Below are 26,606 nucleotides of genomic sequence, written 5' to 3' on the forward strand. Positions count from 1 at the left end.
TCTTCTCTGGTCTGCTAGCCATTGTTCTGTTATTTCTGTATCTGGATGCTTCTTTTTCCAAATTTGGTACATTCTTTTTAAATAACCTCTTCTAGTTGGACTAGACTTGTAAAAGCAGATCATTATTTCCTTGTTGGCGTTTTTCATATATTTTTTCCGGTTAAGCGACGTTTCTTCCAGTAACTTTGCTGTCTTCAGCCCTGGTTGCTCAACTGAAGATCCTGAGTCCTGCTGCCCACTTGCCACCAGATGTCCAGGGACTCCAGCACCTGGCGCGGTCCTTGTTGGCCTTGGCAACGACCGATCTGGTATCGATTTATTAAAGTTACATCTCACCATAATGTTTATGGGAGAGGCACTTTTTGTCTGGAGATTTATGTATGCCCGCCATTATTTATTTATTTGTTATTATATCATCAGCATGCATTTTATTTAATCATTATTTTTAAAAAAATAACATATATCAAATTAGACAATACAAAAACATCTCACTATTTTGCTTCTAGATTCTTGGAATACATCTTATACAAAACTTAATTCAAAGACAGTATATCTTCCCACCTGATAATTAATTAATATAATATTTATACCCCATTTTTGTAAAAAATGACCTTATTAGAAAAAAATGATCTTATTAGAATAAAAAGCAAAACTTGGGTTGTGGTAACAAGCCATGTACCAAATTGTACTGCACAAATGGTTGCCTTGTTAAATTAAAACTGTCATTAGATGTCTGCCATTAATGGATCATTCTGAATCACATCCTCTTAAACCATGTGATTTGACTGACAGATTTTGGAAAATAGGTCTGTGAGTGCCTACTCACCACAATTGTCAGAATTACCCTGTTTTCAATAAAGGGATACTTCGACCTACCAGAAACTGTGAATGTCTATTATATTATTATTAAGAAGAACACATTACAGTTCTTCCAGGTTGCAGATAAAATCCCAATGATAAGCTGATACCAACTTACTCAAAAGGTTACAAAATACCAGGGCAAATGAAATAATTCTCAGATGTATCTGAGTGTCCATATCTCTTTAATTATACAATCACTCAGTGATTTTGAGGAGTTAGTTCATTATTTCAATGATGTGGGCACTTCTTATTAACTGACTCAGCTGATAAGAGACGTCTGCCCAACGGAGTGGCTAACCCACAGAGGAAGAAAGCACTGGCGTAGCAAAAGCGCAGCCTAACAGAACTTCCCAGCCAATTGCACTGCTGCCGCAGGGAAGTGATCATTTTTGATGCCCTTCCCCAAAAATGTCCCTGAGGGATGCCAACCAATTTTGGGTGACACAAAGGACTTCCTGGGGAAGGCATTACCCATGGCTGCTTCCCGCAGTTAGTTGGGAAGTACTGTGAGTGTGCTCTCTCACTGCACTGCTGTATCTTTGCTCCATATGTCAGCCCCTGGGCATCATTCTCTGAATATAAAATGCTACATAGGATGTAAAAGGCAAATGGGGTATTGCAGGAAAAGGACAACATGCTCACTAGGCATTGCCTCGTATTCAGGTAAAGTTTGCAGAAATGATGTTAACTGCATGTAGGTTAAGCAAACCCATACAACCACCACCCAAGGTTATTATTTTTAGTCCAGTTCCATATTTTGCCAAAAACTTCATGTGACTCTGTTCTATGATGCTGCTGGACTAGACCCAATTATTAATTCGTTCTTGTCTTTACCAGATTCATTGTGCAGTGTTCGTAGTACACTGCAGTTGCACTGGCCAGGAGCCATACTGAAACCATGTCTAGATACTTATAGTTAAAGATGTGTCCTACTTACGCTGACAAAGGGGAATGTCACCACTCCAACCTACTCTTCGGTCCAATATCACACATTGTCGGTAAGACTGACCAATTAGCTTGTGACTGTATGGAGAAGGAAGTAATTATGGATTGTCACCTTCTTGCCTTCATTTACTCAGATAAGCAGTACTGAGAAGTTAGGAAACTGAATGTACATTTTAAAAAAAGATTCTGTCCACAGTAAACAAGACTCCTCTTTAAGCATTATCAAAACAGGGTATAGTGCACTGTTCCTTCTAACAGGGATTCCCAGAAGTTGTTGACTACAACTCCCAGCATCCCCAGCTGCAGTGGCCTTTAGCTGGGGATTCTGGGAGTTATAGTCAACATCTTGAAATCCCTGTTTGAGGGGACACTGGTATAGTGTTTCTGGGTACAGTGTGAACCAATTGTATGCTCCTTAGCTGTGCCCCCTGCTGGTCCTGGATATATTTATCCGCAGAGATGAGCACTAACACCTGGGGACAATTTCTCCCCATGAGCTGGGAGGCTGTTTTCCTAGCAAATATATGAAACACTGGGCACCATACAGACTACTTAGTCATTACTAAGCACCATTGAAATAAATAAGATGTTAGTCATCTGGACTAACTTAAGTCCTATTAATCCTAAATCAATAGGGTTTAGTTAGTCATGACAAAGTCTGGAGGTCTTCCCACTGTACCCAGTTTAGATAGCAGCTGGACAGGGCTAACAAAACTGTATTCTGAGGGACTAACACAGGCCGGCATATAAACTTTCAGTTCCAATATCCAGTTCTTGGTGCCAAGATTCTTCATGTCCCATTTAGCTGATATTCTCTGGGCAAGCAAGTCAGCTTTTTTGGGACTATGTAGATGTAATTTTACAAGTCCTGTGCCAAGTAGTACAGCTCCACCCACTATCATTCCTATCACTTGAACAATAAGGTAAAATAACCTCCATCTATGGGTCATAGAAGGGAAGGAATAAGTCACTTACTGTGTAATTTCACACTACAGTGCAATTCCATTCATATTTAGTCGGGCAGGAATTAATCCCGTTGAACTCTCTTTAATGGATAAGTCTGCAAGACTAAATGGCCTAGGACCAGTTTACCTGGGAGAGCACCTCCATCTGCATGATCCCCTGTGCACATTCAGATTAGGGATGTGCAAACAGGTTTGAATTTGAAACGGTTTGGAGGTTCGAATTCAAACCAAACCTGGCATTGTTCGAACCAATCAAACCCGGTTTGGTTTGAACTGGTTCAGACTCGTTCAAAGGCTCAAGCTCCATTTTAGGTGCTACCCTCCATTTTGTGTCACTTGTGTTGCTTGATTTTGTTGCGCTGTTCACTCACACGATCAGTGCTGCAGTGAGTAGCATGGTGATCCAGAGCTGGCAGGAGCAGGTTCCGGCCTCCAAGAATCCTGCATTACTTGCACAGTAGATTTGGGGAATGCCGGCTGCTGGGATGCTCCTTTATCCTGGCTCTATGCTTGAACTGTGGCAGCCTGCTCACCCACATGACTGGGCAGTGGGCTTGGAGGCATGCCTGCATCCTCCTACCTCACTTTTAGCCCAGGTTAAGAAACTGGGCTTCCCATTGGGGCAGCGCCGGGTTCGGGACTGTGCAGGCCCGTGTAGGGCTGTGCAAGTCCAGGGAGGGCTGGTCATGTGAATGGCCCCATTTCCTACTTAACCTGTCAGAGACAAGACAGCCCAAAGAGAAAAAATGTTGGGACCATTATTGGTTTACCTGATACTTACCCTTGCTCACAGGTATAATTTATGGTAGAACCAAAGAGGAGATCTTTTGGTATAACCAACCGGCCATTTTCTGGTTCACGTGGATTACCACATGATTTTCCTAGCAGAAAAATAAGGCAAATGTTAATTTTCCTTTTTATATCAAAAAGATATAAAGGGAGCAAACGAGCAAACAAACACAATGACATTTACAGTGGCTGAATTGCATGATAGGATTGAGATAGTTTGAGTTGCACCCAATATCCTTGATTCAAATACTGTTCCATTCTTTCTCTCTCTTTTTTACCTGGGACAAAAATGTCATGGGACTCACTTTTGCAGAACTCCTGAACTTCTGACCATTCCAGGCTGCTAAGGCATGTGATCGAGGCCTTCAATCCACGAATCTTATAATAGCCAGGTCTGCACACATAGTTCACAGTCGAGCCAACAGGAAAGGAAGGTTTTTCTTTATACTCATCGCCCAGCTCAGCAAAGCTTAACCTAGTTGGGGCACCACAGCTACTTACTGATAAAGAAAAAAAGAGAGGAGAAAAATGAATTCTATGTGTTACTATGAAGTTCAATGATGTGCAAAATCCTGCAGTTTGACTTCAGTTGTAAAACATAAATGACTGCCCCTTCTCTCATGGGGTGCTGAAAAGCTCATAATATTTATTAGGGCATTAAAAAAACCAGATCTCACTAAACTTGTTAACACTTAACTAACACTTAACTATAACAACTGCAAATCGTAAACTGTAACATCGAGAACAGTTAACTCTGAAGGCTAATTCAAATGCTGCAGTCCCATATAAAGGTTCCCCAAAGCATAGAGCAAAAATTCCATAAGAGACCATGATCTGGTGGACTGGTGCCTGCTTGGGCTGGCATGGGAACCAATTTGCAAACATTGCCCCTTTTGTGGAGTTGTGGCCACACAGAAATAGTTTTTGGCAGTCTTTATACAGAGTGGAGTCCTTTCAATCAGCCCTAGGGCAAGAAGAGCTGTAAGGCAACGTTTATGTACATTCCAACTACAAATCAGGTACTGTGGTCATGACTGCTTGACATTCAGTGCTAGTAATGGTCTTGAACACACAATATGAATTGTACTTATTATACCGTGTACTTAACACACGGTACGATAATTCCCCTGCTAACTGAGCTAAGAGGCACCTTTTAAAGTGGTGATTCTCTTTATTGAGCAGGGGGAGAGCAATTGGCCCTATTCATCCCTAGCACAGCACCCCTGCAGTGGCTGTTGCTGGGGTTTATCTTACATAAATCAGTTAAGAAGACAGAAAGTCAGCAGGTGAGGGGGCACTCCACAGTGTATTGCACAGAGTGTCACATGTATGACTGTTTGCTCCATGGGCAGAAATCATGGGTGTGTGCTTGGTGCAAGGAGCTCCTGGCTCTCAGGGAACAAGTTTGTTCCCTCAAGACCAAAGTGGCAGATCTGGAGAAGCTCAGAGATATAGAAAGGCATGTGGACGAGAACTTCAAGGACGTGGTAGAGGCATCCTACTCCAGGGCTGATATCTCCTCTGCTGTCAGGGAGACTGAAGGTCTCGGGGAAGGAGGACATTGGTTTGAGGAAGAGAGAAATGCTCCTTTAGAAGGGACCCCTTCCATGGAAGATGAGCCCATATCCTCTCGCACAAAGGATACTCCTCTGGGGCGTGGGCCTCCTTGTAACTGGTGATTCAATCATTAGAGGTATAGAGAGATGGGTTTGTGATGCGCATGTTGACTGCACGGAGACTTGCCTGCCTAGTGTGAAGGTTGCAGACATCGCACAGCATCAAGATAGACTGTTAGGCAGTGATGGGAAGGAGACAGGTGTCGTGTTGCATGTCGGCACCAACAATGTGGGGAAATGTAGTCAGGAGGTCCTGGAAGCCAAATTTAGGCTGATAGGTAGTGTATTGAAGTCCAGGACCCCCAAGGTAGCATTCTCAGAAATGCTACCTGTTCCACATGCAGATACTGTGAGACAGGCAGAGCTGAGGGCTTTCAATGCGTGAATGAGATGGTGCCGGAAGGAGGGATTTAGATTTGTTAGGCACTGGGATACATTTTGGGGAAAGCAAGGCTTGTACAAAAGGGACGGGCTGCATTTGAGCCAAGATGGAACCAGACTGCTGGCACTTAAAATAAAAAAAGTTGCAGAGCAGCTTTTAAAATGATGCCTGGGGAATAGCTGATAGGAGCTGGACAGTATCTGGTTTGGCAAATGCCATCCTTTAAAGTGCGAGGGGGCAAAGGATTAAGATAAAACAGAAGGGACACAGCAGAACCACATAAAGAGCAGAAAGTAGGCTGTGCCAGCTGGACAAAGAGTCAAAAGAAAGATAACATACACCAGGTAAGAGATTTCGCGTGTAGGTGCTTATATGCCAATGCCAGAAGCCTCCAAGCCAAGATGGATGAGCTGGAGTGCTTAGTTGCTAATGCAGAAATAGATATAGTAGGCATAACAGAAACATGGTACCAGTGGGACACTGTTATCTCCTGATATACACTCTATAGAAAGGACAAGGAGGGGTGCCTTGGAAGTGGAGTAGCACTGTATGTTAAAGAAGGGATAGAATCTAACAAGCTAGAAAACCTAGAAGGACAAGCGTCTTCTACAGAAACTCTGTGGGTGATAATACAAGGCCTGAAAGGAAATGTGATACTGGGGATGTGTTATCGCCCTCCAGATCAAAATGCTGACAGTGACCGGGAGTTGCAGGAGGAAATCAAGGAGGCGTCAAAGAGAGGCAGGGCAGTAATAATGGGTGACTTCAATCACCCGCACATAGACTAGGTAAATTCACAATCAGCTAATGACAAAGAGGTCAAATTTCTAGATACACTGAATGACTGTGCCCTAGAACAGTTGGTCTTCGAACCAACCAGAGAGAAGACGACCTTAGACTTAATCCTGAGTGGCACCCAGGACCTGGTGCATGATGTCAGTGTCATCAACCCTTTTGGGAAGTGACCATAGTGCAATCAAAATCAGCATATATGTGGGGAGAGAATCACCAAGGAAGTCTAACACAGACACTTTGAATTTCAGAAGAGGAAACTTATCCAAAATGAGGGGTATGGTGAAAAGAAAGCTGAAAGGGAAAATCAGCAGAGTCACGGTGCTCCAGAATGCATGGAGTTTAGTCAAAGCCACAATACTAGAAGCCCAGTTAGATTGTATACTCAAAAAGAGGAAAGGTACCACTAAGTCCAGGAGGATGCAAGCATGGCTAAAAGGTAACACCAAGGAAGCAAAAAAAGGGAGAAGACTGCCTTCCAAAACTGGAAGGCCTGCCCAAATGAGGAGAACAGAATGGAACACAAACTCTGGCAAAATAAATGCAAGGTGACAATAAGGGAGGCGAAAAGAGAGTTTGAGGAACATTTAGCTAAAAGCATCTAGGAGAATAACAAAAACTTGTTTAAATACATCAGATGCAGGAAACCTGCCAGGGAGGCAGTTGGACCACTATACAATGAGGGAGTGAAAAGGATTATTAAGGAGGATATGGAGGTTACAGGGAAGCTAAATGAGTTCTTTGCATCCATCTTCACTGCAGAGGATACTGAACATATGCCTGTTCCTGAACCAGGCTTTTCGGGAATGGAGGCTAAAGAACTGAGTCAGATAGAAGTGACGAGATGATGTTCTAAACTGTCTGGAAAAACTGAAAACTAGCAAATCACTAGGGACAGATGGCATCCATCCAAGAGTCCTCAAAGAACTCAAATGTGAAATTGCTAACCTCCTTGCTAAAATATATAACTTATTCCTGCAATCAGGCTTTGTACTGGAAAACTGGAAAGTAGCAAATGTAACACTGATTTTCAGAAAGAGATCCAGGGGCAATCCGGGAAACTACAGGCTGGTTAGCATAATGTCAGTTCCAGGCAAATTGATGGAAAGCATCCTCAAGGATAAAATTGTAGAGAACATAGAACAACAGGCCCTGCTGGGAGAGAACCAGCATGGCTTCTGCAAAGGTAAATCTTGCCTCACAAACATTTTTGGAGTTCTTTCAGAGTGTCAACAAGTGTGTGGATCAAGGTGATCCAGTTGACATAGTACACCTAGACTTCAAAAAAGCTTTTGACGAAGTTCCTCATCAAAGACTCCTGAGAAAACTTAGCAGTCATGGGATAAGGGGACAAGTAATTGTGTGGATTGCTAACTGGTTGAAGGATAGGAAACAGAGGGTAGGTATAAATGGAGAGTTCTCACAATGGAGGGAAGTAAGAAGTCGGGTCCCCCAAGGATCTGTACTGGGACCAGTGCTCTTTAACTTGTTGATAAATGCTCTAGAAGTTGAGGTAAGCCGCTAGGTGGCCAAATCTGCAGATGACATCAAACTATTTAGGGTAGTGAAATCCAAAACTGATTGTGAGGAGCTCCAAAAAGATTTCTCCAAACTGAGGGAGTGGGTGACAAAATGGCAAATGCGGTTCAATGTTGGCAGGTGTAAAGTGATGCACATTGGGACGAAAACCCCCAACTTCAAATATACACTAATGGGATCTGAGCTGTCAGTGACTAACCAGGAGAGGAATCATGGGATCGTGGTGGCCAGCTCATTAAAAGTGTTGACTCAATGTGCGACAGCTGTGAAAAAGGCCGATTCCATGCTAGGGATCATTAGGGAGGGGATTGAAAATAAAACTGCTAATATTATAATGCCCTTAAACAAAACTATGGTGAGGCCACACCTGGAGTACTGTGTACGATCCTGGTCACCACATCTAAAGAAGGACATTGTAGAACAGGAAAAGGTGCAGAAGAGGGCAACCAAGATGACCAGGGGCCTAGAGCACCTTTCTTATGAGGCAAAGCTACAACACCTGGGGCTGTTGAGTTTAGAAAAAAAGACTACTGTGGGGAGGCATGATAGAGGTCTATAAAATCATGCATGGTGTGGAGAAAGCAGAGAGAAATTCTTCTCCCTTTCACAGAACACTAGAACCAGGTGTCATCCCATGAAAAACTGGCCCTATTCACCTCCAGCACAGTACCTCCAATGACTGTTGCTGGTGTCTATCTTGTGTTTCTTTTTAGAATGTGAGCCCTTTTGGAACAGTGAGCCATCTTATTTATTTATTATTTCTCTGTGTAAACCGCCTTGAGCCATTTTTGGAAGGGCGGTATAGAAATTGAATTATTATTAATAATAATAATAATAATAATAATAATAATAATAATAATAATAATAATAGATTGCCAGGAAATCTAGGACCAACAAACGGAAGTACTTTTTCACACAACGCATAATCAACTTTTGGTGACCAGATGTGGTGATAGGGCAGGGAAGAAGGTGGCAATGAAGATGAGGGGAGGCCTCTTCCTACCAATGAGGAACTGGAACAATTTATTTGTTGAAACATTATTTACCAGGCCATTTTTTTTAGTTTAAAATTTGACAATCCATCTTCCTATTAAAAAATGTTCATGGCCGCTTAAAGACAAAACCATCAGTTAAAACAATACAACAGCAATAATACAATATAAACAAAGCTAGAGGCAGAAGTAGCAGGTAAAGAATAACAGAAAATTCCAGTATTAAACAGCCAGCTACAAAGAAAGACCAAGAACCCTGTAGGACAAAAGCCTGTTTAAAAGGAAAGGGTTCACTTCACCTGATAGTGGAAGGCCAACAGAGAAGGGAGTCCTCCCTTGGTAGGGAGCTCTATGGTTGAGATGCAATCGCAGAGAAGACCCTTTCCCACATCCCACCCAAATGCGGCTCAGATGTTGGTGGGACACGGTGAAAGGCCTCCATAGAAGATCTTCATAGGTGGGGTGGCTCATACAGGCTGATACAATTAATGTTTAAATTTAAATCGTTTTTCTGATGTAGTGGAAATCAGAACAAGTTAATTTGCTTTTCTTTATGAGGGCTATGAATACATTTTTGTAAGGCAAAAATTTGACTATTGAGCTGCTTTCCGGATCCTTTGGAGGAAGAAGTGAGATTTTCAAGCTTTGTTTTAGTACCAGGTGTAACTAGAAAAATCGCTGTTAGAATCATTATGTAAAACTTAAGTACATTCTCGCTTGAGTGAGTACAGAAAGAGAAAGTAGACATAGCAGAAAAATCATTTGTTTAAATAAGACGATGCCAATAACAAGGCAGGGGGTAAAGTATCATTTATTTATTTTTTTAAAGGATGACATTAGTGAGAATAGAACCCTCCCATTTGCCTGCTGCTGTTTTTTGTACAGCTTCTCTCCCCAAGTACTTTTGTCCCTGGAGAGTTAATCTGCAGTATACAACACCACCAGAACTGGAGCAGAATGTATTGCCAATCTGGGCATGGAGAGGAGGGGAAAAGATAACAAAAAATAAAAAATTAATTTTAAAAATAGTGGGGTTGGGGAACAGGAGAGGAGGAAGCAGAAGGAGGGAAGAAGCTGCAACAGAAAGCATATCGAGAATTCCACTGTCTCACCTTGGTCCCCCAAAGCAACAGCTAGGACTGCAGCTGAGCCCCATAGCAGGCTAAGTGTGCAGGCAGGAGTCATAGCTCATGTTCTGGTTGCAGCAATTAACACAGGACTGCAGAACCTGGCAGAGATATACAAATGCAGAAGAGGAAGAAGCATGTAAATTAAGGGCTTTTTGAGAAAAACCCCAAAGGAATTGAAAGGAACTTAAAATGCTTCTTAGCATCTTAGTCTTGGTGGTTAAATATCATGTGACCTTTGGGCAGGGCTTAGTCGATGAACTATGGCCACATTCAGACTGTAACCGCTAACCACAGTTAATGACTAACTGTGGCAGTTAAAGGTGGCTGAGGTTCCAATTCTTAACTCCAATTCGCGCTGCAGACATTCACCAAACCGCAGCCATCCAAACTCCATTTGCAGGATTGGGAAGCCCCTCCCAGCTGCTCTGGCTCTGAGGCATATTCCGGCAAACTAAATGGCCAGAATGCGGGCAAAGCGTCATCGCGTCAGCCATGATCTCCGTGCGTGTGTGTTCTCCACGCTCAGCTAGTTCTGGCTTTGCTGCCCGGCCTCCTCATGCCGTTGACAGCTTAACCCCTTTCCACTCCACATTCCCAGCTATGTTGTCTCAATAAACTTGCAGCAGATATGTGACTTGGAGGGCTAATACTTGGCAATGGAGGGAGACACATCCACATTGGGGGTGGGTGGGTTTCTGGTTAGGAGTGGGAGCACTGCTGCTTTTAAAGCTCCACTGGAGGGCATGGCATGGCATGGCATGAGAGCACCCCCCAGGTTTGGTTACCAAAATTGGTGCCGCTTCCCTCCCACCCCTCCATGGATGTTCGGAAAGGGGTAAACTGGTGCCGTTCACAGTCACACACCCACCAACCAAGCAACATGTCCCTTCCCTCAATACTCCCTGTCACTCCCAGGGAGGGCCCTTATAGTGATCTCAGCAGCACACACCACCCCCAAAGTGCTAATTGCCCCTATGCCATGCATGTTAGGGGGACTCCATGTGCCTTTCCTCCCCATCAAGCAACACCCCTACATCCACTGCCCTCACCTTTTCGCTACAGGAGGATCATGTATATGCATTCCCAGCAGCACCCAGCCCCATAAGCCTTTCTGAAACCCTCAATGGTATGCCCAATGTCTCTTTTTCTCTGTCCCCCACCCAGAAGTTCTTCGCACCTCTCCCTGCCACTGGCCAGGTGTGAGTGGGGAAACTGTGCATTTCAACTGGAAAGTAACACAGAGATCTTTGAAAACGAAAGGTTTCACTTTTAACACAGCACAGCAAACTGGCATGGCTCCCATGAGCTAGGCGTCAGGCGGATGCTTGCTATCTGCAAAACAGCATGCTGCCACAGGTGTGGGCAATACCCAGTGCACTCTTCAGCAGTATAAAGGGTGGCAAGCCCTTCTGGCACCATGCAGCTGCTTGCCCAGAATCACCCAGCAAGTATCATGGCTGAATGGGGAATCTGAACTCAGGTCTCCCTAGTCCTAGTCCTAGCACTCTAACAGCTACACCACGCTGGCTACTATGCTCAGGAGTGATTGTATCCAATCCAAGGAGTGAGTTCATTATTCCATATTTGTATTAGAGCATCGACAGAATCACTAGCAGAGCCAACCCTAAACCCTTCCAAAGCTTCTTGGAATCCTATTGGATCCAATAACCTTCTTGGGCAGGCCAACCTAATGGATCCCTCACTCCTGCAGAGGAGGAAATGTGGCTGCAAGTTCTACCTTAACCAGATGATGACCCATCCATGACAGTGGGTAATGACAGGAATCCCCACCCATGGAACACCACCCTGATCAGAGCAAAAGACCAAATCAAGCATGTGAGCAGCATCATGTGTCAGTCCAGTTACCATTTGGGATAGTCCCATAGTCATGGCTGCTATGAATTCCTGAATCACTCCTGACAACCCAGTCCCAAAATGGACATGGAAGTCCCCCACCACCAGCAACCTGGGCCACTCCAATGCCAACTCTGCAACCGGGTCCGTCAGCTCAGAGACTCTGTTGGGCAGCAGAATGATCAGTACACCAACAGAAGTCCCAGTCTATCTTTGGTCCTTAGACTTAGGTACACATATTCAATAAAAGCCAATTCCCTGATAGGGATCTGGATAAGGGAAATGGTGCTCTTATAGACCACAACCACTCCACTCCCACACGCCCACATCCTCTCACCTGCTCCACCACAGAGTAACCCACTGGGAGAAACTGGGACCAAACTGGGCCATAGCCTCTCCCAACCAAGTCTCCATTATGGACACCAGGTTGGCTCCTTCATCCATGATCAAGTCATGGATGATCTCAGACTTATTTTGGACTGACCTGGCATTATAGAATAATGTGAAGTTCTGTGGGTTTTAGCCACTGCTCTCCAAAGTCAAAGAGGTGGTAGGCCTGCTGGAAGGCAAAACAGCAATTAAGTTTTTGACTTCCTTTGCCCAATAATGGCCTGCTGACCTACCAGCACCAGATCTTCATCAATTCCCCACCACCTCTGTAATGGCTTCCCGAGAGATGACCCCTACCCACCCATCTCTGCATAACTCAAGACACACATGTGTACTAGGCTCAACTAAGTACAGGGAAGCAGGCGCGTAACAACGATCAGGCAAGGGGAGACAGTTGTCTGGGGGCCCCACTGCCTGGAGGGGCCCCCCAGAGGCACCTCACGTGACTCCCCATTGCCCCCTGCCCAGCCCCATAGCCCCTCAGCCACTTGCCCTGTTCGCTGTCTCTCCAGCTTGTTCTCCTGGCCGGCAATCCAGGCAGCAGGCAAGCTGCAAAGAGCTCCTTTTCTCCCGCCTCTCAGCTGATCGGCGGGTGGGCGGGTCTTCCACAGAGGCCTCGTGTAGGCCTCTGTGAAGCCTGAACTCCAGTAGGGCCCAAGCCAGCCAGGAAGGAGGAGGCAGCCAGAGTGGCCACCACTGCTCTCTGCAGCAGAAGACCCCCTGCTGCCCTGCCGAACCCAGCATTTGCCAGGTAGAGTGTGAACTCCTTTTTGTGGTTACCTTTCCCGCCCCCCCCCATATATAGGCATCTGCTTGCCATAGGGCTTTGATATGGGGGGAGGGACTGAGAAGTCTCTGAATATTTATTTTTAAACAGCTTGGAAAATTTGCTAGCTTAAAAAAAACTATCTAAAAAGTCCTATAAGTGGCTTGTTTCATGGCAGAAAATTACAAAAACTTCTGGAAGAAACAGTATTATATTTATTTTAATCATTCATTCATTCATTTATAAATGCACTTATGTTCAAGTTGTTTTGCAACCCAGAAGGTCTGAGTGAGAACTGTGAAGCATGTCTTGTGCTTTTATTTTATTTTATTTTTCTTGTGTGTGAACTGCCAACATCTGGCCAACATGTGAATGCAGCACCTATATTCCAGAGGAGATGTGTGTTAAAGGGCTTTAAAAGCCTCGTGTGAAAAGACTCCTGGAATCGAACTTGACTGAATTTGTTCAGAATTCTGAGAAAACAAACATAGGCTCACCCTGCATGGCTGAAAGTCTCCTTTGCTAATCTGCAGCGAGGGGCCCATTTTAATAATTCATCTTTCTAGTGTGTTCTAGGCATTAAAAGTAAAACAAATGTATAGTACTCAATGTATATCACTATATATTGTGACGTGTGCGTGTGTGTATTCAGTGCAATGTATTTCCAGGCAGCATACTTATTTTGGAATATCAGACTTAAATCCTTGGGGGCCTGGGGTGTGCGGAGGCCCTGGACTTTGAGTGGGGGGGGCATTTTAAAATCTCGTCTCTGGGCCCATTCCAACCTTGCTACGTACCCCTGCAGGGAAGCAACAGTGTACTTAGCAGGAGGCTCCCTTCTAGGAGTCCAAAGCAATGAGTTGGCCCCACCACTCAAACCTACTCCTGAAGGCCTCCGCCGCCACCACCACCAAAGGGTGGCCCCCTTTGGTAGCTGCCTACCGGCAATCTGCACAAAGGCTGCAACTCCAGCGCAGCATTTCTTCTTTTAAGGGCCAAAGGGTTGAAACAGCCCAGTCAGCTGTCGCTAACACAGCCAGTAGGGGCAAATTGGCCCAGCTGCTGGGGTGTTAGAGCAATTAGGAAGGACAAGCAACTGAGGGCTGAGAGAAGAAGACCCCAGCAGAGTTTAGAGCCAGCCTGCCCATTGTAGGTGGGATGCCAGGAGTGCTCCTAGCTCATAGGAGAAAGTACGCTGTTATCTGTGAACATTGTTTCTTGCAAGCTATCATAGACTGTCTGTTCTGTAAGTACAAGCATTTGTTTTGTGTTGTAGATTCTAAGCATGGGATTTAATTTATTCCCTGAGCAAGTGAGATGCTTGGCTTGCAGAAAATAGAGAAGATCAGATATCTACAAAGCCATGCCAACAGACAGAAGCCACTGAAAATATGTGAGAGCTAGTTGGCTGCTAGTTATAATTAAAGAATAAAAGCACAGCTTGATCATGGGCTTGGACAAGTAAGAACATAAGAACAGTCCTGCTGGATCAGGCCCACGGCCCTTCTAGTCCAGCATCCTATTTCACACAGTGACCCACCAGATACCACTGGAAGCCTACAGGCAGGAGTTGAGGGCATGCCCTCTCTCCTGCTGTTCTCCCCTGAAACTGCTATTCAGAGGCATCTTGCCGCTTAGGCTGGAGGTGGCCTATAGCCCTCAAACTAACAGCCATTGGTAGACCTCTCCTCCATGAAGTGATCCAAACCCCTCTTAAAGCCATCCAGGTTGTTGGCTGTCACCACATCTTGTGGCAGATAATTCCACAAGTTGATTGTGTGTTGTGTGAAAAAGTACTTCCCTTTGTTGGTCCAAAATTTCCAGGCAATCAATTTCACGGGATGACCCCTGGTTCTAGTGATGTGAGAGGGAGGAAAATTTCTATTCACTTTCTCCACACCATGCATGATTTTATAGATCTCTATCTTGTCTCCCTGCAGTCATCTTTTTTCTAAACCAAATAGCCCCAGGTGTAGCCCTGCTTCATAAGAAAGGTGCTCTAGGCCCCTGGTCATCTTGGCCCTCTTCTGTACCTTTTCCAGTTCTACAATGTCCTTCTGTAGATGTGGTGACCAGAATTGTACGCAGTACTCCAGGTGTGGCCGCACCATAGTTTTATATAAGGACAAGATTAGCAGTTTTATTTTCAATCCCCTTTCTAATGATCCTTAGCATGGAATTGACCTTTTTCACAGCTGTTGCACATTGAGTCAATGCTTTCAATGAGCTGTCCACCACGAAGAAGAATCCTCTCCTGGTTAGTCACTCAGATCCCATCAGCGTATACTTGAAGTTGGGGTTTTTTATCCCAATGTGCATCACTTTACACTTGCCAACACTGAACCACATTTGCCATTTTGTTGCCCACTCCGCCAGTTTGGAAAGATCCTTTTGGAGCTCTTCACAATCAGTTTTGGATTTCACTGCCCTAAATAGTTTGGTGTCATCTGCAGATTTGACCACCTTGCTTCTTACCTCAACTTCCAGAGCATTTATCAACAAGTTAAAGAGCACCGGTCCCAGTACAGATCCTTGGGGGACCCGACTTCTTACTTCCCTCCATTGTGAGAACTCTCCATTTATACCTACCCTCTGTTTCCTGTCCTTCAACCAGTTAGCAAAACACACAATTACTTGTCCCCTTATCCCATGACATCTGAATTTTTAAAAGAGTTTTTGATGAAGAACTTTGTCGAAAGCATTTTGCAAGTCCAAGTACAGTGGTCCCTCGACTTACGAAGTTAATCCGTTCCGAACGCACGTTCGTAGGTCGAAATTTTCGTAAGTCGAAAAGCGCACCCACGGAGGTCTGGAAACATTCGTAAGTCGAGGAAACCGCATCTAAAAATTCGTAAGTCGAGGAAGCCGCATCTAAACCGGCAACGACTTCCGGTCATTTTTGTCGTTCGTAAGTCGAAAACTTTGGATGTCGAGAAGTCGAGGGACCACTGTATATTATGTCAACTGGATCACCTTGATCCACACGCTTGTTGACACTCTCAAAGAACTCTAAAAGGTTCATGAGGCAAGATTTACCTTTGCAGAAGCCATACTGGTTCTCTCCCAGCAGGGCCTTTTCTTCTATGTGCTTTACAATTTTATCCTTAAGAATGCTTTCCATCAATTTGCCTGGAATGGATGTTAAGCTAACCAGTCTGTTAATTTCCCAGATTGCCCCGGATCCCTTTTTGAAAATTGGTGTTACATTTGCTACTTTCCAGTTCTCCGGTACAGAGCCTGGTTGCACGGATAAGTTATATATTTTAGCAAGGAAATTAGCAATTTCACATTTGAGTTCTTTAGGGACTCTTGGATGGATGCCATCTGGCCCTGACAATTTGCTAGTTTTTCATTTTTCCAGTTTAGATAATTTCTTGTCACTTCTGACTCAGTTCTTTAGCCTCCATCCCCTAAAAGCCTGGTTCAGGAACAGGTATATGCTCAGTATCCTCTGCCATGAAGACAGATGCAAAGAACTCATTTAGCTTCTCTGCAACCTCTACATCCTCCTTAATAATCCCTTTCACTCCCTCATTTTCTAACAGTCCAGCCGCCTCCCTGGCAGGTTTCCTAGTTCTGATGTATTTAAAGAAGTTTTTGTTTGATGCTTTTAGCTAAATGTTCCTCAAACTCCCTTGATGCTTTTAGCTAAATGTTCCTCGAACTCTCTTTTCGCCTCTCTTATTCTCTTTTCGCCTCTCAAGGTGATAACCTTGCATTTATTTTGCCAGAGTTTGTGTTCCTTTCTGTTCTCTTCATTTGGGCAGGCCTTCCCATTTCAGAAGGAAGTCTTCTCCTTTATGGCTTCCTTGACTTTCCCTGTTAGCCATGCTGGCATCCTCCTGGACTTAGTGGTACCATTCTTTTTGAGTATACATTCTAACTGGGCTTCTAGAATTGTGGCTTTAATTAAACTCCATGCATTCTGGAGTGCCGTTCCCCCCACAGAGAAAACTCTGCGCCTTGAGTATACAGATTTGGGAATGGTGCATCTGCCATGGAGTGTACCCTCTAGCTATACACATAAGAGGTGTGGACACACCTTTTGGCCTTTGTTGAAATTTATTATTATTTTTTGTATAGTCGGTACCAATGCCGGAAATCCCGTCTATCCTGCTGTCTGTATACAGGTCACTGGCGACCACAAGGGTGGTAGTGGGAAGATGTCGCTGTAGTTGATGTGGCAGTGAACATAAATGTTTTGGCAGTGAACTTTGACTTCTTTAACAATTCTATTGTGGAATCCGTGCTCTCACTGAAGAAGCCTTTCCAATTAACCATCAGGTTCTCTACATGTCCACACATGTCCTGTTGTAGGTCCTCAGCCACGCGTGGCAGTGTATAGTCACCATGGCTCACAACTCTGTTTCTGCTAGGTGCTTGAATGCACTAAGCTGTTGCCTAGTGACAGCAGTTTTCTCATAAATTTCTGCAAATCAATCTTGAAACTCCTCTGGAGCTTGCAAAGTAGAATTCTACAGTAAAGTGTCCTACAGAAAATGATTATATCAAGCCATGCAGGCCACATAATTGGCAATTCGGACAGCCAAACTTGAAGTCATATAACTCTTTCCCTCCAAAACATCCAGCTTCCTCCCTTCTTTATCAGAAGGCATCCAGCCTTCGATGAAGAAGCACAGTCAATCACCATCAAATTCGGGACAGGATGACAAAGTATGCATTTTCTTCCTCTTGTATCCTATATAATTCCTCCAAATACTTGGATGTTGGTATTGAGGTCCGTAGCACGTCCCAAGCTGTCTGAGCCACCTTAGTGATCACCAGCAGAATAGGTAGGGTGACTGGATGCAAGGTCTTAGCCACTGCCATCATATTATAAACAGGATATTTTAGATCTGTCTCTGGCAGCTTCATGACCATTCCCAAAGCCTCTGTTATCTCTCTTATTAAGGCATGGTAGGCCTTTAATTCTTCCAACAGGGAAGTAGATGTCTTTGGCAGCATATGTGGGGATGGATCTGTAGGATGGCTTGCCCCATCAGAATCCGTGTCAGTGGACTCTGTAGAATACCTATCACCAGTATAATCTCCAGCCGGAGGCGGTGCCTCCGCGGGCACTGTCTTCTTTCATCTTCTGCATAGGAAGCTGCACAGGTTGTTTTGGGTGATCAGGCATAACAGTTTGTGTCTGGCAGACCATCAACACAGTAGTAGCAGTACTGTAGTAGTAAGTTGCGGTATCTGCTTTTCTGGGACAACCCACAAAGGGTGCTGCAAAGCCTGTTGAGCCTCCCACAGCTGATATTCAGCATAGTTATCTGGCAATGCAGCAGTAGGAGTATGGAAAAAATCACAAAAGTGTGTAATTTCCCTGTGACCCTGGTGGCTAGGCACTCCCTGTTGCCAGAGTCCCTGAGAGCTCACATACTGTACAGACAACTTCCAAGTCATAGATGGCAATGTTGTCATTGCAGCTGGCCCTGATGTACATGTAAACAACCTTGGTACCACAGGGTCTGGAACATGTAAAGGAAATATCAGCTGCACAGGCATTGTAGTCCCCGATGTAGCAATATGCTGTGGCAACACTGATGGTGTCTTCAGTATTGACACTGGTACCTCCTCTGGTTTGATATCAAGGCCACTGCTCAGAAAGCCTTGAAAAGTCTATCCCCAAGGGGTACTGTTTGTTGAATCCAGCATAGCCAGTAAAGTATTTGCTGTATTTGGATCCAAAGGTGCGGCATCATCCAAACTGAAGTCAATGAAGTCTCCTCTCCCTACGTAATGCTGTTGTGTTGGTGTTGAAGGGGATTGCACCGGTGTTTGTGCTGGAGACAGTTGAAGTACTCTCCGGGTTGCACTGTGGCAAATGGTGAGCATGGTAAACCTGCTGGCATTGTAGCTGGTACCGAAGGCACAGTCGATGTCAACACTGAGTCTGTGAAAAGGGTGCCCTGCTCCATTGACACCATAGGCAAGTTCATGGTTGATGCTGGCAGCAGAATTTCCAATGTCGAAGGATGTCCTCTCGATGTTGCTGGAGCAGCTGCTGACACTGAAGGCAGGCTATAGCTCTGTAGCGTAGTTGGAGAAGGCGTGCTGTCATTCAGTTTCAACTTGCTCTGATGCTTCTTTCATGGCAGAGAATCCTTCTCCTCATCCAAGGAGTGTTTCTTTTTTTGTCTTTATGTCAATGAGTTGCTATAGGGATCTCTTTCAGTCTCTTGAATACTGGCTCTGTGCTTTTTGCAGTGGTTTCAGACTGCATATCAGCAAACCCTTGCATGTTCAATGCCGAGCCCAGCATTGATCCGCTCCCTGGTGTCGAGGGGTAATTTGGCCACAGAGTCGGTGGATGAAGCGCCTCGTCCGCATGCAGACACAATGCCCAATTCTTCAAAGTTTGTTTGGAGAAAGAACAGCATATTTTGCATGCTGTCGGATTGTGATGCACAGGAGCCTGTGCCTCCTAAGCACAGGAGGCATGTATCATGGTAGTCTATTGACAGTAACTTAGCCCGACAGTTAACACAATGCTTGAATGTTTTCTTCCATCACTGTTAAAGGCACCCTGAGGCTACAGCCCCAAGAAACATACAATCCTGATCCATGTAGCCAGTCCATTAAACATTAGAATTGTTGAAAAACAGTCCAAGTTCAATATGGATAAATATTCATTCATTCATTCATTCAATTTCTATACCGCCCTTCCAAAAATGGCTCAGGGCGGTTTACACAGAGAAATAAACAAATAAGATGGATCCCTGTCCCTAAAGGGCTCACAATCTAAAAAGAAACATAAGAAACACCAGCAATAGTCACTGGAGGTACTGTGCTGGGGGTGGATAGGGCCAGTTGCTCTCTCTCTCTGCTAAATAAAGAGAATCACCACGTTAAAAGGTGTCTCTTTGCCAAGTTAGCAGGGGACTAAGCAGGGGAAATATGAGTTTCTTTTCTCTCTCTTGAATCTAGATGAACAGAGGAGTCAGCAATGAGGTGTTGACACTTTGGAGGTCAAACAGAAACTAGAAAAATGACACTCCAACTTCAACAGAAGCCCAGAGGACGCAGAGTGGATGTCATGAGGAGCTAGTTAATCTACCTGGAAGATCCCTGCACAGGCACAGAATCCATTCCTTATGAGTGCAACAGATCATGATCCAGATATATGATTTATCTATGGAAGAATGTGTGTCTATTGACCACTGTGATGCTGAGAGGAACTGGGTTTTCAATTAAGATGCTGGTGAAGACATAGCAGTAACTAACAACTTGTATTTCTCAGTCTGCCATTCTAAAATTAAGAAGACTCATTCAATGGCATCTTATTTCCAAACCCTAACCCACCCCAATATGCAGGGCCTTCAGGTGGTACCAACTGCCTATCATGAACAGGTATCCTTCAGGCAGAATGGAAATGTATTTATGCCTGCAACTGAGTGGAAGGTTTGCAAATTATTTATTGGTTTGTCCTCTCTATGCCAATCCAAGGAGGAAATTTGTTGCTTTTCCCCTGAGATGTCTGGACAAGTCCTTAAGGATATACGGGCCTGTTAGATGACAGCCAACCATTACCTATATGATCACTTATTTGCTCTGGCTGAAGAAAACCTACAGGCTTCTTACATCAAAAATCTTGTTAACTGTGGTGTTGCTGGTGGTCGTGCTTAAGGGCTAAGATGTGGACAGGAGCTATTTTATTATTATTGGTGGTTGACTAGTGTATAGGGTTACTATAATTTTGATACTGTGGTGGCCTCTGGCTAACTACAAAAAAGCTATGACTGACTAGGGGTCCATAAAGATACTGGCATTATTATACATGTGGGCAACATTATCTCAAGTTAAAGCATACATTTGCGCAAACTGAAGATGTCATCAATAAAGATGTGAAATTGAGGGCTTTATCACACTTTTCTTTAAAAAAAAAATCTAATTCCTAGATATTTTCCAGCAGGCCTTTCAACTTCATTACAAACATCATATAATTATTAATCTACAAATTAAACTTAAACAACTGTGCATATGACCAATATATAATCATTTTCCAGCAGTGAAAGTAATATGACAGTTTGCAATTACAAATAAAAGCTAGTCCTTATTGTCAGGAAAAAGTTATCTTTGCTGCTTTTCATTATTTCAGAAACAAAAGCTTTTAAAAGTGTGTCCTCCTCTAATCGAATTTAACTCTGCCCGCACCACAACCTCTTGAATAAACTTAGTAGTCATGGGATAACAGGGCAGGTTCTTTTATGAACTGGCAACATATTAAAGAACAGGAAACAGAGCAGGAATAAATGGACAATATGCACAATGAGGAAAGAAAGAAGTGGGGTCCTGCAAGTATCTGTATTGGGACTGGTGCTTTTCAACTTGTTCATAAAATGATCTGCAGTTAGGAGTAAGCAGCATGGTAACCCCATTTACAGACGATACTGAATTATTCAGGATGGTGTAAACTAAAATGGATCACAAAGCAATCCAAAAGGATCTCTCTGAATAGTGGATGGGCAATCAAGTGGCAAAGATGGTTCAATATAAATAAGTGTGAAGTGATTGCCCGGGGGGCGGGGGAAATTCCCAGCTTCACATGTACAATGATGGGATCTGAGCTGTTGAGATCTAAACAAAAGAGAGATGCTGGGGTTGTGGTGGATCGTTCACTGAACATGTTGACTCAGTGTGCAGCAGCTGCGAAAAGACAAACTGCATTGTAGGAATGATTAGGAAAAACAATGAAAAATAAAATTGCTATTATAACCTTATAAAAATCTATGGTGTAGTCATATTTAGAATACTGTGTAGAGTTCTGGTTGATGCATCTCAAAAGGGATACTGTAGAGCTGGAAAAAGTAGAGAAGAGGGTAACCAAAACAGTCAGAGCAGAGGAGAAATGAAACATTTTCCTTACTTCAAAAAGCAACAATATTTTGGGCTTTAAGTTTAGAAAAAAGGCAACTAAGGGGTGGGGTAGGGTGAGACATGACTGATGAGAAGTTGCTGTGCAGCTGCATGCCCACAAATGTTTATTTCTATTACATTGTGCATCCATGCAGAGAGCAACGCTGTCATAAAGTTAGCTGAAGGCTGATTTGTTTCTTTCAGTATCCTATTTGTTCTACAAACAGGCTCAGTCCTCGTAATAATTTTACGATATCATAGGGCATATAGTATACAATGTTTAGCAAAGAACACCACAGAAAAACAGGTGGAGATCTAATGATGATGGAACAGATGTATAGACTGAAGTACTAACTCCACTCTCTGGCAAAAAATAAGCAGCTATTTAGGAGAATCTTGTATGTACATACACAGTTAGCGCATCATACTGATTTTGCATGTGACTACTAGCTGCAGAGTTGGCAGCAGAACAGTTATCTTTGTGCTATACTGTCCTCTCCTGTTCTACTTTCAATACAGAATGATTGTTTTTAAAAAACGGTAAAAATAAACGTGTTGCTGCACCAGCAGCAACTACAGACCATACATAGGTAATCATGGCAGATTTCAAATTGCAGGCAGAGAAAAAACATCGATGATGTTACATTTGTACTGGGTTCAGTGTAAACCTATTAGCCATATCTTAGAAGTGTGAGGCAGGCTGCAGGTTTGTGTTTTCCCACTCCCTCCTTGTGTACAAACTCCACCCTTCCTTTCCTAGCATTAAAGGTAAAGTGTGCCGTCAAGTCGATTTTGACTCCTGGAGCCCGGAACCCTGTGGTTTTCTTTTGGTGGAATACAGGAGGAGTTACCATTGCCTCCTCACACACAGTATGAGATGCCTTTTCAGCATCTTCCTATATCGCTGCTGCCCAATATAGCGCCAGCAGGAATTTGAACCTGCAACCTTCTGCTTGTTTAGTCAAGAATTTCCCCACTGAGCCATTAGGTGGCCTTCCTAGCATTAGCCATGGTGAAGAGTCGGTTCCACATAGCCCTAAACTACAACTAGCTTTCATCAGACTTACAAATCAATTGCAAACCCTGATTAATATTAGTACAAATCTTAACACTAAACCATGGTTCATGCTGGAAAGGGAGATTTGTATGTGACAAACAAGCAAGTGTATGCACCCATAGCCTACACAGAGTAGCTTGACTTGGTTGAAATATTGAGAATACAGTATTAAGTCTCCATTGTGCTGTTAGGTGCACAAGGGCCCTCTAAGGCAAAAGCAGAGTGGTGCATGTGGCTAAGAAGAATATGGTACATGAGACAGATCACTATAGGACTGCCCAAATGCACAGCCAGAACCTCATCTCTCCAGGGAATTTCCAGAACAGATACTCTGGAACACCAGCCCCTCACACCTCTTAAGAGTAGAACATACAAATACATCAAATATTTATATACTGCTTTTCCACAAGAGTTCCCAAAGTGGTTTAGATAGGTATGGAAAAAACCCATACACCCATGACACCTAGGAGTCTTATTCAAGGTTTATTTACATACTCTGGTAAACAGGTTTTATTCTTTACAAAGACAATATTTCCTTCATTTAACCAAATAAAAATTGTGTACAAGCCACTACAAATACAATAAAATATTACACCACAGATAATACTTTCCTGAATGTAACAAGCTCAGGCTAAATTCAGCCACAGCACACTGCTTCTTGGCCCTACTGATTTTAATGGGAGGGTTAATGAACTCATTCCCATCAAAACCAAATGTGACATAGAAGTGTCTCTTGATATTTTGGTTAAGTACAGAAAGCTCTGGTCTGCTTAAACACACAGAACTTTTAGGCACATGTTTTTAGCATATGTTTATGTCGCAAGAGAAAGGCAAGATAGCATTAGTTATGGCTCTGTGTGAGAGAATCCTGTGGGGTAATGCTTTCAGGAGAAAATGCATGGTCTTGCAATATCTGGGATGCTGTTAAGACAACGCTTTCAAGCGTTCTAGAAAGAAATCATCAGTTCAAGTTTTCATTGAGATAGGAGAATGCATCACTTCCAGAGGAGATATATTCTGCAGCTCTGTACTTGATTCAAGAAGCTAAAGGTGCTCTGGACGGGTAGAAGTGCTGTCCAGTTCTATGCAGAAGCAACATTCACAAATCGACAGAATTTGTGCGCAGCTGAATATGCTGTCTTGCTCCAAAAGGCTCAATCGTCCATCCGGCCAGTTCTATAACTATGGAAGTCGCCTTCATCTCAGATTTTTTACTCGGCACCCAATTCCAATTTTCACAAGGAGAACTCTTGGGAGTAAATCACCAACTAGAAAGTGACTGGAGCATAGTTTTAATGATGAAATTTAGTGCAATCAGATCAGACGTTTTGAGTACTTTTTTCTTCCAATGCAATATCTGGATTCTGTGGTACTACATCATAAGGCTTAGTAGGGCCACTAGTGTTAATTTTCCTGAAAAATACAACACAATTTTTAAATTATTATCTACACATTTCCCTTAAGGTCGTTAGAACAATTCCTTCTCTGTGTTCAGTTTTTCCTGTCAAAAAAACCCGCAAACACAGACATACATTCCACTCCATAATATGTTACTGACTTTTTGAAAGAATGTTAGTAACATTTACATTGAAGAGGTGGCGATCGTATTGCTTCTCTGGCAGGAAAATCCAATCATGGAAGCTAAAGCAGCAAAAGTAATCTATTAAGTTTTAGTGACTGTTGGACATAAGTAAAACAGACAAAGTTGATGACTGTATGATCCTAGACACAACAGAAATAACTCTGAAAGATAAATGGTGCAAATATTGAAAATATTAACTTCCAGTACATTCTGCTCAGACTTTTTGCTCTGGAACCAAAGTTCACCAGGCACTCCTGTGTGTCCATTCAAGGGATTTCCCTGTGTCCTGATGTGTATCAAAAAGCACTTGTATGTGGAAGTGTCTGTATTCAAGCTCCCACATGCAGGGGCACTGCAAGACCAAGCTGTTGCCTCTTGTCTACTGAAAGAGATGAAACAGCATTTGCCCAGCTGCCACCACAGGCCTTTGGCAAGTAGATGTCATGTAACCCATGAAAATGCTATTGAGGAAATGCCTTCAATCATAGTGTGCACCATTTTGCAAATGGCAGAGCAAAGCATTTAACTTCTGGCAGGGTAAATTAGTCCCTGTATGTGACGTTTAGAACTGGAGACGGTGGAGAACAGGCAGGTTCTAAACTATTAACATTACATCAAGTAGCAAGTAATGATTCCAACACTTCCTTAAAGGAAGATTGCTACACAGGTTTCCTAAACATATGCATACATTTAGGAGGATCTGGAACTCAGAAAGCAACATAGTAAACAAAAAATATGTATTTAGATAGCATTTTAGTGGGGAACTAAACAGATTTTCAAAATGCATTTCACTATTTAATAAGGAGAGTTGGCACAACAATGGATAGCGGGTTCAGTTGATATGTGGGCAGTTTATGGTCAATCATGGTTCAGCTATGAAGTGAACTACAGGTGAAACTCGGAAAATTAGAATATCGTGCAAAAGTCCATTAATTTCAGTAATGCAAATTAAAAGGTGAAACTGATATATGAGAAAGACACATTACATGCAAAGCGAGATAAGTCAAGCCTTAATTTGTTATAATTGTGATGATCATGGCATACAGCTCATGAAAACCCCAAATCCACAATCCCAGAAAATTAGAATATTACATGGAACCAAGAAGACAAGGATTGTAGAATAGAACAATATCGGACCTCTGAAAAGTATACAGTGTACTGTGCTTGATTGGCCAGCAAACTTGCCTGACCTGACCCCATAGAGAATCTATGGGGCATTGCCAAGAGAAGGATGAGAGACATGAGACCAAACAATGCAGAAGAGCTGAAGGCCGCTAATGAAGCATCTTGGTCTTCCATAACACCTCAGCAGTGCCACAGGCTGATCGCATCCATGCCACGCCGCATTGAGGCAGTAATTGCTGCAAAAGGGGCCCAAACCAAGTACTGAATACATATGCATGCTTATACTTTTCAGAGGTCCGATATTGTTCTATTCTACAATCCTTGTCTTCTTGGTTCCATGTAATATTCTAATTTTCTGAGATTGTGGATTTGGGGTTTTCATGAGCTGTACGCCATGATCATCACAATTATAACAAATTAAGGCTTGACTTATCTCGCTTTGCATGTAATGCATCTGTCTCATATATCAGTTTCACCTTTTAATTTGCATTACTGAAATTAATGGACTTTTGCACGATATTCTAATTTTCCGAGTTTCACCTGTAGATGGCCTTGGGCAAGTGAATACTTCTTATACTACCTTCCCTCACAAGGTTGTTTGTTGTGAGGTCAGCCATCAAACTAGTCATTTGTGGAAATTTGTTTCTAGGAGACATGCTTATCAGAAGCACCTTAAAAGACAGAAACAAACAGTCATGGTGGGAAGGACAATCCTGATCGGGAGCTAGGAAGGAAGAGGTGAATACCTTCCCCTGACATTGTTTTCCCACCAAAATCCCACTCCTGCCAAGAAACCTCCCTAATGGAATCTGCTAATTGCCATCTCTGTGCATTCATGCACAGAGCCCACTAATAAATAACTGGAACAACTTTAGAATATTTTACTTAGCAAGGTACATGTCTATCTTTTGTGTCAGGGTTAGAAGACTCTGGAGGATTAATCTGTTTTGAAAAAA

The 26,606-nt window shown here is 43.3% G+C and overlaps 2 protein-coding genes and 1 long non-coding RNA gene across 19 annotated transcripts in view; 1 reads left to right on the plus strand and 2 right to left on the minus strand.

The window, feature by feature from the left end:
- Nucleotides 1-14,563, minus strand: part of LOC128322002 (complement receptor type 2-like) — a 42,733-nt gene extending 28,170 nt beyond the window's left edge. For both annotated transcript variants that reach the window (XM_053242669.1, XM_053242668.1), the window contains exons 1-5: nucleotides 12,748-14,563; nucleotides 9,994-10,109; nucleotides 3,866-4,060; nucleotides 3,553-3,652; nucleotides 1,799-1,884 (exon numbers count right to left, since the gene is read on the minus strand). In XM_053242669.1, the coding sequence (XP_053098644.1) occupies nucleotides 1,799-1,884; nucleotides 3,553-3,652; nucleotides 3,866-4,060; nucleotides 9,994-10,066 (454 nt within the window). In that variant the 5' untranslated portion in view covers nucleotides 10,067-10,109; nucleotides 12,748-14,563. The remainder of the gene's footprint in view (nucleotides 1-1,798; nucleotides 1,885-3,552; nucleotides 3,653-3,865; nucleotides 4,061-9,993; nucleotides 10,110-12,747) is intronic.
- Nucleotides 12,825-21,738, plus strand: LOC128322004 (uncharacterized). The gene is made up of 3 exons (XR_008305466.1): nucleotides 12,825-13,006; nucleotides 18,721-18,857; nucleotides 19,958-21,738. It is a non-coding gene; the product is annotated as an uncharacterized LOC128322004 (long non-coding RNA).
- A 1,675-nt stretch (nucleotides 21,739-23,413) lies between these two features.
- Nucleotides 23,414-26,606, minus strand: part of LOC128321999 (complement decay-accelerating factor transmembrane isoform-like) — a 125,444-nt gene continuing 122,251 nt past the window's right edge. For all 16 annotated transcript variants that reach the window (XM_053242656.1, XM_053242652.1, XM_053242660.1 and 13 more), the window contains one exon: nucleotides 23,414-24,356. Coding sequence is in view for 13 of the 16 variants with exons in the window: in XM_053242653.1 (XP_053098628.1) it covers nucleotides 24,263-24,356 (94 nt within the window). In the remaining 3 variants the exon portion in view is untranslated. The remainder of the gene's footprint in view (nucleotides 24,357-26,606) is intronic.

Source organism: Hemicordylus capensis, chromosome 4 (assembly GCF_027244095.1).
Source record: "Hemicordylus capensis ecotype Gifberg chromosome 4, rHemCap1.1.pri, whole genome shotgun sequence".
Taxonomy (NCBI): Eukaryota; Metazoa; Chordata; class Lepidosauria; order Squamata; family Cordylidae; genus Hemicordylus; species Hemicordylus capensis.